This window comes from Biomphalaria glabrata, chromosome 16 (assembly GCF_947242115.1).
Source record: "Biomphalaria glabrata chromosome 16, xgBioGlab47.1, whole genome shotgun sequence".
Classification (NCBI taxonomy): domain Eukaryota; kingdom Metazoa; phylum Mollusca; class Gastropoda; family Planorbidae; genus Biomphalaria; species Biomphalaria glabrata.
In genome coordinates, this window is record NC_074726.1 from 27,047,779 (window position 1) to 27,063,250 (window position 15,472).

Genomic DNA, 15,472 nt, shown 5'->3' on the forward strand with positions numbered 1-15,472 from the left:
CTTGGCAGCACACTCTCCAGAAACGGAAAGATTGATAATGAAATCGACCTGCGTATCGCCAAAGCCAGTGCATCCTATGGCAGACTGACTAAAACGTCTGGAACAGACGTGGTATCACTACAAATACAAAGCTAGGGATCTATCGAGCCGTCATCCTCCCTAAATAGATCACGCTCAATATCAACAATTACCAAATGTTTCAATCTATCTACGAGAATTGGCGAGAAGCTACTTTCACCAGATTACACAATTACGGCTAATGCATAATGCCGTTTTTATTTATCACCCGCAGTATTGGCATTTTCCTTATTGATATTTCCAGGACTTTTTCGTATATTTTGCAATTTCAGGAGATTTCCAGGAGCTCCTGGTAAATCGACTGGGGGCCGCGGGAAATCTGTTATTAGTTATACAATGGTTTAATTTAATAATTTATACACCTAGAATTAGCGCGGATCCTATAAAAGTGCGGGGCGCACTGCGGTCGCATAAGTGCGGAGCCCACTGCGGTCACCTAAGGCCGGCCCTGCAAAATAGTGGCGTATGCTACGCCGTGGGTCGACTAGTTATAATATAAACAGCATATAAGAAAAGATCCAACAGAGCAAGGTAACAGAGAAAAGGAAATATTAGCAATTAAAAGTTTAATGTTACAGCTTCCACACCAGGTGGCGCTGCTTTAGTAAATCCTTTACTTAGAGGTGGATTCTCATATTTTAAGATATGATAAGATAAGATAATTTTATTGATCCAATCAAATGGAAATTCATTTTGACCACAATTGACAACCTCAGCGTAACTACTTTACAAAAACAATATGGATGAAAAATTCGAACAACATTCACTCACGAAACACATACACATTCACAACCAGCGCTTTATGAATTAGACTTCTATGTACTTCTCGATGACGACAGCTGATCTTGTAACACTCTGACCGATAGTGGGATGAAGGAGTTTTTAAATCTTTCTGTTTTAGTCCTAATGGAAAGGAGACGACCACTTCGACCACTTCGTTCAGATCTTATGTAACAGTGGTTTAATGGGTGCAGGTTGTCTTTAAGAATCGTGAGTGTTTTGGAAATGCATCTTTCTTGAAAAAGCTCTTCAAGAGATGGTAGCTGCATTTGAGTGATTGCATTGGGCGCTGGTTCGTACTAAAAAAGAGTATGGGAATCTATACATGCACACCTTATAGTAAATAAACTTGTGACAAATAGACTTCACGTTAATACCTGCTTAAAGAAATATCATTCATATATCCAACAGTGCTAAGAAAAAAAAGCAAACTCCTACACACAAGCAGATATCGCAACCATGCTCTATTACAAGCTAATGACACTGATATGCTTTACCCACCCACAAGTTTCATATAAGCCAACTAGTAGCTAGATAGTCTAAACATATTAAAAACAAATCTGTACCTTGACCTGCATTGCGAAGCAAACAACGGACCCAAAGGCAGGGCCAAGGCGGTTGTTGTGGCCGCCTGTTTTTGAAAATATGTGATGCCGCCCCTGATTTTGTTTCTTATCTTATTTTGTAGCTTCTTTTTATTCGTATATATCCGTGTATATACTCCCCTTGATTATTGCAACATCTCTGTATGCTTGCGAATCTTGAACGCTAACTGTAAAATTAGAGAGGAGAATCCTAGCAATGGAATTGGGAAGAGATCACGATGACCTATTGACCACTGTAACAAAACAAAAAGCATACTAAGACTTTATGATCATATGAAAAGATCCTTGGGGCTTCCAAAGACCTTTATTCGTGGAACAGTACCAGGAAAAAAAAGAGGCAGACAGAGAAAGCGATGGGAAGACAACATGAAAGAACGGACGGGCCTGTCTTTGAAAGAGGATAAATATTCAAGACAAAAAACAAAGAGGAATGGAGAAAGACGGTTGAAAGATCATGTGTTGTGCCCCAACTGTTCAACAGACTAAAGGACTTGTGAAGTTGAAAGCAAACGTATAATCAGGTTTGTTGTCAAAATGCGTTACATGTTTTGGATGTCCCTTCAGCGTTGAAAACAATCCACTGTCTAGTTTAAACTCCCGGAACGAAGGGGAAAGGCAGCGGGCATGGTTTGAACCCGGGACCATCGAGACGAGTCAAGCAAGCAGACGGCACAACCAGGCAACCATACAACAAGAGTGTTGCCATTGCTTAAGCAAACAAAATAAAAATATATTAAAAAATTATATATATATACCAATAATGTACAAGTTATTAAGTTATTTCCCTTGCTCGATATCTAGCAAAATAAATAATAACCGATCATTAATTGAGTAATTGAATATTTTCGTTTATTTATTCATATCTTAATAGGTACAATAAATAATGTTTTAAAAGTGTCAACTTGATCTGAGAATTCGTGAGGGAGAAAATAGCGGTAACAATTATTTCAGGTGACTAAATCCAACAAATTTAGCCATATCTGTGAATACTGAATAAGTAGCTTCCCTTGTTGCTATTAACCAATTGAATAAACAACCAGTAATTTATTATCAAATCAGATTTATTTATATCTTGTCAAAGCCAATGTTTCAACTTAATTTGAGAATGGGTGTGGGAAAAACAACGTTTACAAAATTTGTACCAGACAGACAGAGTGAGTTGATATAAGCCTTGTAAAAACTGAATGAAAATATGGATACGATTAATAGAAAAAAAACACTTTCTTGTACAATTTGAGAAACATCATTCGACACCGTCGTCAACAACCGTTTTTTTGTTGTTTTTTTGGTTAAGCTGCACAAGAAAAATTGACAATACATCAAGAGATAGACCACACGCACGCACAATTCAAAAATAGGTTTCCAAGATGGCGGCTGGCAGACGACAAAGAGCAGACGTGACTGAAATACAAATAATAAAGGTTGTTATAACAAAAATATGCGTCTCGTCTGTATTTTTATTTATTTATTTAATTATTTATTATTATTTATATTTTATGTGGATATCGAGTTATACATTTTAAGTTCCAACTGACGTCTTTATCAATATGGAGCACACAAAAAAATATGTCTAAATAATAAAGTTTATTTTTTCATTTTCTGTTTGTACAATTCCTACTAGCTAGCTCTCTTCTCATGGATGGAAAAAGTTAGTGGAAAGCTGTTTTTTTTTTATTCAGAATTATTTCATCATCCTATAATTAAATTTGTTTCACGTCTTTCGTCTTTTCATCAATAATTTTTTGTCTGATTGACGTCAAAGAAAAAAATAATCCTTTTTTTTAAAAAAAAAATAAAGTTTTTTAAAGGGGAAGAACCCCGTCGAAACTATATCTACCAATAATGTACAAGTTATTTCCCCTATTGGATATAAAAAAAAAAAAAGTAATTACCAATAATTAATTGACTAATTGAGAATATTTGTTTATAGATTCATGTTTTGTTAGGTACAATAAATAATTTTTTTTAAAGTATCAACTAGATCGGAGAAGACGTGAGTTAGAAATACCGTTAGCAATGATTGAAGGGGACTTAATGCAACAAATTTAGTCACATCTGTGCGAAGTTTTAGCTTGATACTTTTTTACCTGACAGACAGACAGAATGAGTTAATATGAACTAAAGAACATGGTTTCAGCGGGAATTACAACACTTGACTAATTTTGTGTGTGTGTTCAATATGGATTAAAAAAAAACAAACAAACTTGTATGACTATTTTTTAGCTTCAATAATGTTTCGCAATATGAAAATGTATAATATTAGATCTAGGTTAGTGTTTGGAAGGATACTATAAAGAAGTTCAGAAAGTAGAAATTTATTTTTTAAAAAATATAATAAAATTTTTTAAAAATAATACGTGCTGTTATTTCATAGTTCTAACATATCACAATTATTTTGGGGACTTAGCATTCACAACATCTAATCGCTGGAGTGTACTAAGATAACCTTGTTAAGGGCAGCTGTCCGATTATTCAGTGTTGAAGTAAGATGGATCTAGTAGCTAGTCGTTACTCAAAATGAGGCGGTCAAGTTTTAGTAGTCAGAGAACTCAGTATCTAGACAGTAGTCCAGATAGTACAGTTAAAGTCAAATATTCGATCATTAAGTTGTATTTTTACACACAAAAAATGTCATTGATACTAACATCATACGCTTCATAACAACCCCCCCCCCCTTTTAGAGTCTTAGGAGGTCAGACCTGTGGCCCTCAGATCACAATCTACACAACGCCTTGTTCCCTCTTCCAGCCTTTGCCTCAATCTGATATAGTTCCATTATATAAATGAGTTTATAAAACACTTTTAAATAAACTTCTGTTATTTTTTAAAATATGTTTAGATGTATATACAAAAAATTCATATTAACTTTTGGACAAGAATTGTTTTTAATTTTTTTTTTTTTTTTTACATTTAAAACCTTAATTAAGTATAAACTTTTTTTGCATTATATAGACCCAATCCCAATATTAATTTATTGTAGCACATTTGCTGATACTAGTCATACAATTTTGAACGTCTCTTCATTGAGGCAACATATTTATCAGCAGCGGCCTTATTACAGGGGTCGGCAACCTTTTGGGTTGGAAGAGCCAAAAATTAAAATTTACAAAGTTTCAACTTTTTTTAAAGAGCCACATTTTTTTTTCTTCCAAACAATAAATACTACTCGCATAAAAAACGTTTTTTGATAAAAAAAAATTTCATTTATTCATAAGAAAAAAAATTTCTATTTATCTTTATATAAATAGTGTTTTTCACAACAAATTATATATATGGTGTTATTAGATAATTAATTATTATTTAAAGATATAACTTAAACAATAAAACATTTACATACGATTTTATTTCTATCGATTATATTGTCTTCAAGGTATTTTTGCACGACATTAGCTGTATCTTCTCCTCTAGTTTGTTCTTTTCGACATATACCTGACAAAAAAGATTTACTTGTGCCGCAAGACTCGTGTTTATCACGTGATAAGGCAGAAGAATGTTGAATATCTTTCACCTGCAAATATGTTACAGTTCAAGACATGTGGGACGGGGTGCGCTGTAAAGCGAGTACAGGTGGCTGAGAGATAAAATCGGTGCCTAATCCTCGTTAAACAAATCAGAACAATTTTTAAAAGTTTGTTTTTTTCGATGAAATAAATAATATTTGCTCATGGAACTAAAGAGCCGCAGCCTAAAATCCAAAGAGACGCATGTGGGTCGCGAGGCGCGGGTTGCCGACCCCTGCCCTGCAGCGGTCGGCAACCTTTTGAGTCGGAAGAGCGAAAAATTACAATTTTCAAAATTTCGAAGTTTTAAAGAGCCGCAAAGTTTTTTCTTGCCAACTATAAATAGTTCTCACCAATATTTTTTTAAAAATATATAACTAGTGTTTTTCACAAGAAATTATATAATATATACATATATGGCATTATTAGATTATTATTTTTTATTTCGGTAACAACTAAAGAAGTTAAACTTTTTTTTACAGTATTAACTTGTACTTCAATTAAGCAAACAAATTGAACAGGGGCGTTAGCTTTGCATGGTTTTAGAATTTTGGATACATTTGGCTCATACGTAACTTGTTTTTTTTTTGTATGTTTCAAACACGACCCTAAATGCTCAATTGTTAGTTGGCTTCTTACATTACTTTTAATTATATTCATACAAGAGAACGCTTGCTCGCACGAATAAGTCGATCAATATATAGTCAGCACTCCAAATGCCAACTTCTTCAACTCACTGTAGCAATCTGGAAGATTATTTCATGCGCTGAATCAACTCGCGGTATTCCTTAAAGTTGTTCACTTTTGTTACGTTACATACTTACATTTCTGGACCTCCATCTGTTGAGATGGTGCACTAGGAATGCTCGAATAGTTTTGTTGGTTTCAAATAGCTCAAATCTGTCAAGAAATTCTTTTTTTTATTTTTTATACCTGTGCTGAAGTAATTCGTGTCAAAAGTTGTACTGATTTTATCGCGATACTGCTTTAGACATTCAAAATGAAGTAATTGACCGCTTTGAATATCTTATGCAAAAAGAATATGTTTGTCTTCAAAACAAACCAATTTTTCTACTAAAACATAGGATGAGTTTTCCTTTCAGTTTTAGATTCAGCTCATTGAATTTCTCTGTTATATCAACCATAAAGTAAAATTTTTTGCAACTATTTGTCGTTCTCTAATTCGGTGTGATAAATGCCTTTATCATTTAGAAATGTATTGATTTCATTCAAGCACAAAGCAAAACGATTCACCACCTGACCTTTGGAAAGTCATAGGTCGGAATACTGAGTTTCCATTACGTTTAAGTGGTAGAGTGCTTTTGACAAGATGCTGTTAACAGTCTTGATTACCAAATTCATGACCTCATCTATTTAGGTTGAAATCGTTTTGGGCACAAAGCATTTCTTGGTGCATTATTCAGTGAAACGTAAGAATTTCTTGGTATATTTTGCTCCGACGAATCGTTGTTGCTCTTTTATTTTTTCCTGTCATATTCTGTCAGTTGATATTTAAATGATTTTATTTAAATCGATCGTATTGTCTTCAAGGTATTTTTGCATCTTCTCCTCTAGTTTGTCACGAAAGCGGTAGCAATCCTAGAAGTTCTTCTTTTAGACCTTGGGAAGACATATACCTGACAAAATGGGCAACTTTGTGCCGTGTCTTTAAGTCCCAAGACTAATCTATAGCAAGTGATAAAGCAGAAAAAAAGTTGAATATCTTCCACCTGCAAATATATTACATTTGAAGACATTTTAGCTATACTGTCTTATACTGTTTCAGCGGATAGTGGCAAATCTTTGATTTTTTTTTTCAATATTTTTGGTTTGTTTTTTGAAATCATGAAGCAGTTCTTCAGATGCATGCAGGAAGCAGTTTTTGACATACTCATAATCGTAAATGGTTTTCCTTTTTGTGCGATTTCTAGCGGTCCTTCAAAGCTTGCATTACTTGTAGATTGCTTCTAACTTTGAGAAGATAATTCGCTTCTAACTCATTTACAAACAACAACATACTACATGGTACTACAACAGCAAACTACGTCACAGTCAAAGCAAGTTGTTAAGATGCCAATTTTTCTTGAGTCAAAGCGAATTAAAACCTACACAGAAACATCCGTCTACGCGTCATTCGAGAGCTTCCGGCGGACTGACAACAGTGACGATGTGTGTAACGGGGAAGGGGTGTGGCGTAAAGAGAGTACAAGTGGCTGAGAGATAGAATCGGTGCCTAATCTTCGTTACAAGATTCAAGAGCTATTTTAAAAAATGTTTCGATGCAATAAATAATATTTATGTATGGAACTAAAGAGCCGCAGCTTCACATCCAAAGAGCCGCATGTGGCTCGCGAACCGCAGTTTGCCGACCCCGGTATTAGCGGCAAGTGGGGCAACTGCCCCGCGCCTAAGGGGGACCCAGCATTCGAAAATTTCCTTGTCACCTTCATAATCCAGATCAGTTCTCATTAACTAGGATTTGTTACTTCCAGGCATCTAAATGATACCAATTACCATGAAATCTCTTAGCATGACATTTTTGGTTTCAAATACCTTTCAGTTCCTGTAAAGACAGCATCGTCTGATCTGTACATTCTACGAGGCTATCATTGTTTAACGGTTCACCTTGTCATCTACAGAAACAAGTAGCCGCAAAAGACCAATTAACATAATTTATTTTGTAAATAAACGACATCCAATCGGTTTTTGATAGGAAAACGCGTAGTGATCAATTGAAAGAGTCATAGATTAGTTATAGTGTTATAACATAAATGCAACTTTTGAACAAGGTTACAAAGGCAGTTTGTGTGGAACCAAAAACTCAAAATCAGCCAACGAAGTGGTCCACCCAGGCAGGTAAAAAGGCAGGTTTCAATATTTTCAAAAAGAATATCGTAATGAAATTCTATCCAAGGCAAATGACAGAGAAGAATGGAAAAAGAAGTTTGACAGATCTTGTGTGGTGCCCCAAAGGTCCAGCAGACCAAGGGATAGGTGAAATTGAAGTTCGATGTGAACCTGGCCTAAATGATGTCAGCCGTTGCATCAGATCTTTGAATGGTCTAAAATATCATGATGTTGGATTTTCACTATCTTTTCTAGTTTACGAGATCTAAACGGGAAAGACGGATGGACGGACGAACAGACAGACCACACAAAACTAATAGCGTCTATTCCCCTTTCGGGAGCCGCTAAAAAAAAAAAACAGAAAGGAAAACGAACTTTGATTGTTCAAAGAAAGTAAACCTATTATAACAAAACAAAAAAAAAAACCTATAACATCAACAATTTAATTTAGTTATGAGTAGGAGGTTTTCATCCATGACGTAGAGGCTGAGGATGGATGAAGCAGGGGAGTATAAAGTTTCAGGAGTCTATTCTTTCTCTCCGGAACAAATTTTCATCTTTGTATACAATCCAGCACCGAAAACCTTCAACGTCACTGGGCTCTATGCTGACCTGAATACTAATTCCAGTTTTATATTAGAAAGTCTTTCGATTTGTTTTGTGGGTGACAGGAGAAGTGGATGTTGAGAGAGAGAGAGAGAGAGAGAGAGAAAGAGAAAAACACAGAGATAGAGAAAACGAGAGAGATAGAAAAAAGAGAGAGAGAAAGAGAGAATAATATAAAGAAAGAGAAAGAGAGAAAGAGAAAGAAAGAGAGAGTAATAGAGAGATAAAAAGAGAGAAAGAGAGAATAATATAGAGAAAGATAAAGAGAGAAAGAGAGAGAGAGAGAGAGAAAGAAAGAGAGAGTAATAGAGAGAGAGAAAAAAAAGAGAAAGAGAGAATAATATAGAGAAAGATAAAGAGAGAAAAAAGAGAGAGAGAGAGAAAGAGAGAGAAAGACTAGCTATATGAATGAAATCTGCCAATGAACCATGCATCACTTATTTAAACCCACATTTCTTCTATTTCCTTGATTTTATAAGGAAAGGGGAGGACTGAGGAAGAAAGAAAAGAAAGGATCCTACACACTATTGCAGCAGAGAGTTTTGATTCAGATTTGTTGAGTACATTTTTATATTTCAACTTGTTCCAAGTTTCGTTTCCCCTTAATGTTTAGCCATACAGTTTTCAAGAAACAAGATGGCTGTCATCGCAAAGAAGTTTCCAGACTTTACATTCGCCGTAGTAGCTCCCTAGATTCTAGATGATAAAACGAACAGAGTTATCTACAGGAGACTGGTGCGGAACTCAACGTTGGCTCAGTGTTGGTGCTGCTGGTAAAAGGGTACAGGCATGTTACCAATAGAGGAGTTTGATAAGGATGAGAGCTTACTGTGATGTTGCTTAGAACCACTTTTCTTTTTCTCTATTGTCCTCTGTTGTAGATAGATGCCTATTTATTTAATGAAATCATCAAGTAATACATTGTGTGACAGAAATAACAATATATGGCATCTTTAAAGATATAGTCTATATATAAATATATAGACCTTTAATAGGAATCAGAAGTGGATAAAAAATAAAATGCTGTGTTAGAGAGTTGAAATCCAATAAATTGCTGATGAAAATATAGGTCTATGAATTTAGCATATTTATACCCAAATCGTCTAGTCATCGTTCGCTTCTTGTTGGAGTCTTTCTCGAAAATATAAATACGATGTTTGGGGTGCAAAAATGAAAGTCACTATTAACAACTAAATAAAAAAGAATTGAGCTTTAAATTTGACAGTTGACCTTCCTATCAAATATCTTTTATTACCGCTTGTTAGTTGCTTTGTGTGTGTGTGTGTGTGTGTGTGATATAGACAAAAGAGTTTAAAAAATTGGATTTCTTAAAAAGAAACAAAAAACAGCACAAACCTTATCCTATAACTTTGAGCTTATCAGTACTTCCTTTGTTTTTTTTTTTTTGTACACAGGACACGCCAAAATGCTTACTGTTAATAGTTTTGTATGAAAATAGCCACGTTTCAATAATCAAACTCTTTCATATGTACGTACCTATTAAAAGAGCATACCAGAAATGACAATAAAAGAATGTCTAGCATTATCACTAGGCCTTCATTATCCAACGGAACTTGTATATACGGGTGTTTCTAAAATGGCTAAAAGCATTCTAGAAAAATTATTTTAAAAAAATATATTCGTTAATCTAGATAGAGTTCAAATTTGACAACTAACTCTGTCTGTCTGTCTGTCTGGGTGGGTTGTTGTCTACGTTACATCTCCCACTTCCCATTCTCTTCTGCCAAGTTCAAATTTTGCACATACTATTCATTGCCGATGACACCACACATGTCATTAGAAAAATTAAAAGTCCTGTGTAGCAAACATTTTTTAACTAACTACAAAACAGTTAATTTTTTAAAATAAATACTTGAATACATTATTGGTAAATATACAACTACCAACAATAGAGGCTCGAGACCTCGAGTTCAAATTCAGACTCAAGCAACTTTAAAAAAAAAAATAGCTTGTGAAAAAGCCACACGTATACCTCCCAAATACTCCCTCAACACCCCTACCCCCCCCCCCCCCCAAAAAAAAAAATGACATACAATAGACAGGTCCACAAAAGTGCTAGACTATACGCCTGAACATTTTTCACTTTAACAAAAACAATTAATATCAATATTTCCAATCGCTCGCATTTCTTATGGTTAGTCTTTCCTTTTAAAAACTAATTACATGATCGTTTCAAAATAATTGATGCCATTTCAAACAATATAAGCATATTTTTTTTTATTATTTTAAAAATATTTTAAATGTTTTTATTACACAACTAGGTCAATGACATACATCTAAAATTAAAAATAGCTAAACAAAAATAATAATAAGGCTTTTCTCCGGGTCCGAAGATGTATGAGGAATGCAGTATTTCCCGTGGATACGCAGCCCCAGCTGTGACCTACATATTCTGCCCCAACAAAAAATAACGTTATCAGTAACCCATTAACCTTTGCGTTTCAAAACACTGCAGACGTGTGCTTACGGAAGTGGACAATATCAAGAAATATCTTCATCAACTTTCGATTGGACGTTATATACACAAAGAAATTGCTGGAAGACCCAATCAATGTAATGAAATAGGTGATCTCTGAACCAATCAAGAACCATATGTTCTGTTTAAACCCGGACAGAATATAAAAGTTCAGAAAAGAAATCGATAAATTAGTGACGGTGAAGACGAGGCAGGTCAGTAGCAAGGTTCTAGTTGTCCGGGGTGACCAGTGGATGGAGATATTTTTAGAAGTCATCCTTTTACGTAGTCTCAGGGTGTAGAAGACCTTCACCCCGATAAAAGTGCAGCCCACGGAGACAATGGCGACCGGAACCCAGCTTGAAAAGACTTGAAACACGTAATGGTTTAGTAAGTCGTATAAAGGTCTGTTTTTGAAGTACTTCATCCCTAACGCCACAAAAGAATAATAGTCCTTATTGTAGATCGGAATCCTGTAGAACTGATACAAGGTTGAAAACGTGAGAACCCATGGGATCCAGACAGCGTACGCAATGAACGCGGCTATAACTGCTGTCTTTGTAGTGACGATTTTCTTGAAGGTAATAGGGAAGAAAACCGCGATCATACGCTCCGCGGTAATCAAAACAGGGACGAAGGTATTGACGCAGCCCCCGAGCCCCCCAAGGACGTAGATGACGACCGTGGAAACAAACAGAAAGAAGTCTACCGTTTCCCCGTACTGCCAGCCACAAAGTTCCGAGTGCTTTTGGTCTGGGCCCCAGAACATCAGAACCTCTCCGAAATTCATGGACTGCAGCTGGCTCATGCTGTCTGCTACGACCAAACTCAGGAGAAATATGTTTGAAGGTTTTCTCAGGCCACTGCGTCGAAGAATTTCAATGCAGAGCATGTTGGCGCCGAACCCCACAATTGCTAGGGCAGGGTTGGCGTAACAAGTCATGATCTGGAGCGCCAATTTCTCATTGGCCGAGCCCACGCTGTACAGGCAGAATATAGTGTAGTTTACCTTCATTTCTGGCGTGCTGGTTTTAATGACGTCATTTGGCGGCACATACGTGGTGGTCTGGTCTCTGGCTAACAAGTCCATGATGCGAGTCTGTAAGCTGAGAACATAAAAAAAAAAAGTTTAAACATTCCATTGGATATAAACTTTGATAATTTTAATGCAAAACATAAAACAACATTATTAAAAAATAAACATCTTTTTTAAAAAACATAGCTTATGATAGGGGAGAAAAACACAAAATCACAGCTATATCTCTCTATACTGCAGGGATAATCTCCCTTTTTCTATATAAAACTAAATTATTACCACAGATTGATTAACTAATTGGTTAATTTTTTAAATAGTTTCTTGTATTTCCATTGACAATATAAAATTATGCAAAGTTTCAACTTGATTCGAGAAAGAGAAACGGAAATATATATTTGTTAAAAACCTTAAAAGGGGAAAAACTAAACATATATAGCCTCATCTCTCAATAGTTGTCATTTATTTCCATTTTTCGATACCAAAGAAAATAATTAATTACCAATAATTTTATTCTAATTGTTTGTTTTTTTTAATAAGGTACAATAAATAATTGTGTAGAGTTTTAAAAGAGATTAGACGAGAGCGCAGGGCCGCCTTAAGTTACTGCAACCTATGCCGCCGCAGAGGACCCCGCTCTTTCATAGGCCCCTCTCTATATATCAAGGTGTAAACTATTGAACATTATAACTTATATTCCCACGGACTCTTGATTTTCCATGAGCTCCTAGAAATCTCCTGAAATTATAAAATCTCCTGAAAACTTATAATAATAAAAATAGTCAAAAAAAAAAGACAAAATTGTCATTTTGGGATGTCATTCAATACAGAAAACGCCAATCCAAACGCGACATAAAAAAAACGGCATTGTCAGCTTTCATTTTTTTATGTCTTTTTTGTTTTTATTTTAAAAAAACTTAGTTTTACAATTTCAAGCACATTTCAATATCAAAGTTTATTTTGAAAATATACATAGATACCTTAAGTTTCTATGTTTTTAATAATTTGTGTCATTTGCGGAATTACGGATTGTTGTTGTCTTCTTTTGATGAAGTTTTTTTTTTAGAAAGTCTTTCTCGTAATCTGGTCTTTTCCCCTTGAGAACTCTTCTCTTTACGAAGTTTTCTTTTTATCACTTCTTCTCTTTTGTATGTATTTTTTTTTTTTTATGTCTATAATTTTTTTTTTTTTTTGCACAATTATTTACGCACTTTTTTTTACAATCTACTATGATTTTGTAGTATTTAACGGTTGATTCCTAAACAAGTAAGATTGTTTTAGATTCTCCAGAGATTCACTCAAAGTTTGTTTTTTTTTTCGAAAAAAGCAAAATCGGAAATGTTGACATTTATTTCTCCTAATTTGTCTTCCTAAAATTAACCCTTTCCCTTCGTCTATTTAATTAGAAAGAATCGTCTAAATCACAAAAGATTGCAACATCAAACGGTTGCGACAATTTGACACAAAACTGTTCCCTAGCTTTTATAGAAAATAAAACACAATTATGTTTATGTTTAGGTCATTACCCATATTTCTTTCTCTCTCACTTCTGCGACAATTTGCAATCGAGATTATTATTTCTTGCTTCTGTGTTCCTAGGTTTGACTTTTTATTTCAAAGTGGTACACACGAACTGTTCACAGTGGTATCACAAAAGTAATTGAAACTAATCGACCTTGTTTTCCTGGTCCTCGAAGTAGAACATTTTGTCAGAAAGCAATCTTCTTAAATGTCATTGCTTGCCTCCCTTCCTAATAATACTGTCGCGCTTAAAATTCTTCCAATAAGCAAACGACAATAAAACCCTAACCTGGATTTCCATTTAGATATCAATAACAACAAAATAATTATAATATCGACTATTTTATTCATTTAGTAGAAATAGTAGATGTATCATGTAGGCATATGTCTTTTTTTTTTTTTTAGAATAAAGACTAGATAATAAAAAAAAATACTTAAAAAAAAATGTTATACGAAGTGTAGTTGTATCAAGTAGTTTGGGTCAGTTATATAATTTAATTTTTTAATAGATCTAGAGGGACTTCTAATGGTCCGACAGTTACATTGGGCAGGGCACGTATCCCGTATGGGGGATGATTATGAACGTATGCCAAATGCAGTATTTTTTGGTGACTGAAAGGTGGTCGACGTAACAGAGCTGCTCCACGGAAATGCTTTGGAGACCAGCTTAGGCGCCAACTCGCTTTAACTGACAGAAGAGAGAACCTGTTTGCATTCGGCTTCAGAACGAGGCAGCTGGAGGTCACTTAAAAAGGCCGCGGGATAAACATATGAGGCTAAAAGAAAATCAGCTGCCGAGGACAGACGAAGACGCGAAAAGAAAATCTAAATCGACCAGCGGTGAACAATGGTTATGCCTGCGTAAGTTGTGGCAAAATATGTAGGTCGTAGGGAAATATTACTTTCGTCATTAATCTTCGGACTCGAAGACAAACCTCATTATTAAGATCTAGACCAACAACAATAAATCTGTGCGATTAGAAATATTTTTACCAATTAATTTTGTTTGGCGTTATCTCAAGCTTTAAGCTATGATCCTATCACTTGCCTGGACCAGTTGTGTAAATGGGAGGGGAGAGAGAGAAAAAATGGGAGATTTAGGTGAATTTTTTACCTTAATTGGTTTTCAAAATCATTTTTTTTCAAAAGGTGAACGACCTGAATTCGAACTCGTGCATGTCACAAAGCCCGGCAGCTTCTGAGTCCAGAATGTAAGATGAATTTTCTTTAAAAGCTCAAATCTTGGAAATGAGATGTCTTTAGAACAGTGATGTCCAACCTTATTCGTCATTCGGGCCATTTTAATTTCCGGCATTCGTGTCGCGGGACACATGACCGAAATGATTAAAAAAAAAAAAAAAAAAAAAAGAAATGAAATTGACTTTTTTTTATTGGAAACTGAAGTACTGAAGGAACATCTGAAATATGTAAAACACTTTTAAAAAAAAGTAAAATGAGGTCACGTTTTGTTTGAAATTCATCAAGAATACCAAAAACTCTACACTATGCACTTTACTATGCACTGTACTATATACAAATCGTTAGGCCGGCATCTACGTTTGATGGCACTCCCACTTATTTTTGCTCCTTCCCTCCCCCGTCTTCCTCGCCCCAATCCTCATCACCACCGACACCCACTTGGACATCGCCGCAGTCTCCAACGGAAGCAGAAATCTTCACATCACTGGTTGGTATGCTGGCCTGAATACTAATTGAGTCAGTTTTAGAAGAACGATCTCTTAAATTTGGTATTGGTTTTTTTTTTTTTGGGGGGGGGGGGGATTGAAGAGGGGTAAATGGCTGGAAACGATCAGCAGACGTGCTTTTCATTACATTGTTCATTTCTTGCTTAAGAAAAACACTTTCCCCCCTAAATGTTTGTTTAAGTTACAGTTTTACAATAACCTGCTTTACATGCGGATGGAAATGTCTCTCAAGGAATAGATTCTACAGTTACATGAACAAGCAAAATAAAAAAAAAAAATCCTTTAAAAAAAAAAAAAAGCTTATCTAAAGGGGAAGAACT

At 35.1% G+C, this 15,472-nt stretch overlaps 1 protein-coding gene across 1 annotated transcript; it reads right to left on the minus strand.

Moving 5' to 3' along the window:
• Positions 1–10,878: 10,878 nt before the first annotated feature.
• Positions 10,879–11,982, minus strand: LOC129923300 (thyrotropin-releasing hormone receptor-like). Its single transcript, XM_056013570.1, has one exon. It carries the CDS (start codon positions 11,980–11,982, stop codon positions 10,879–10,881), a length of 1,104 nt encoding a protein of 367 aa, XP_055869545.1.
• Positions 11,983–15,472: the final 3,490 nt, after the last annotated feature.

Excerpts from the sequence above, each read along its gene's own strand:
- LOC129923300 (XM_056013570.1), bottom strand. The coding sequence starts at position 11,982 with ATGGACTTGTTAGCCAGAGACCAGACCACCACGTATGTGCCGCCAAAT.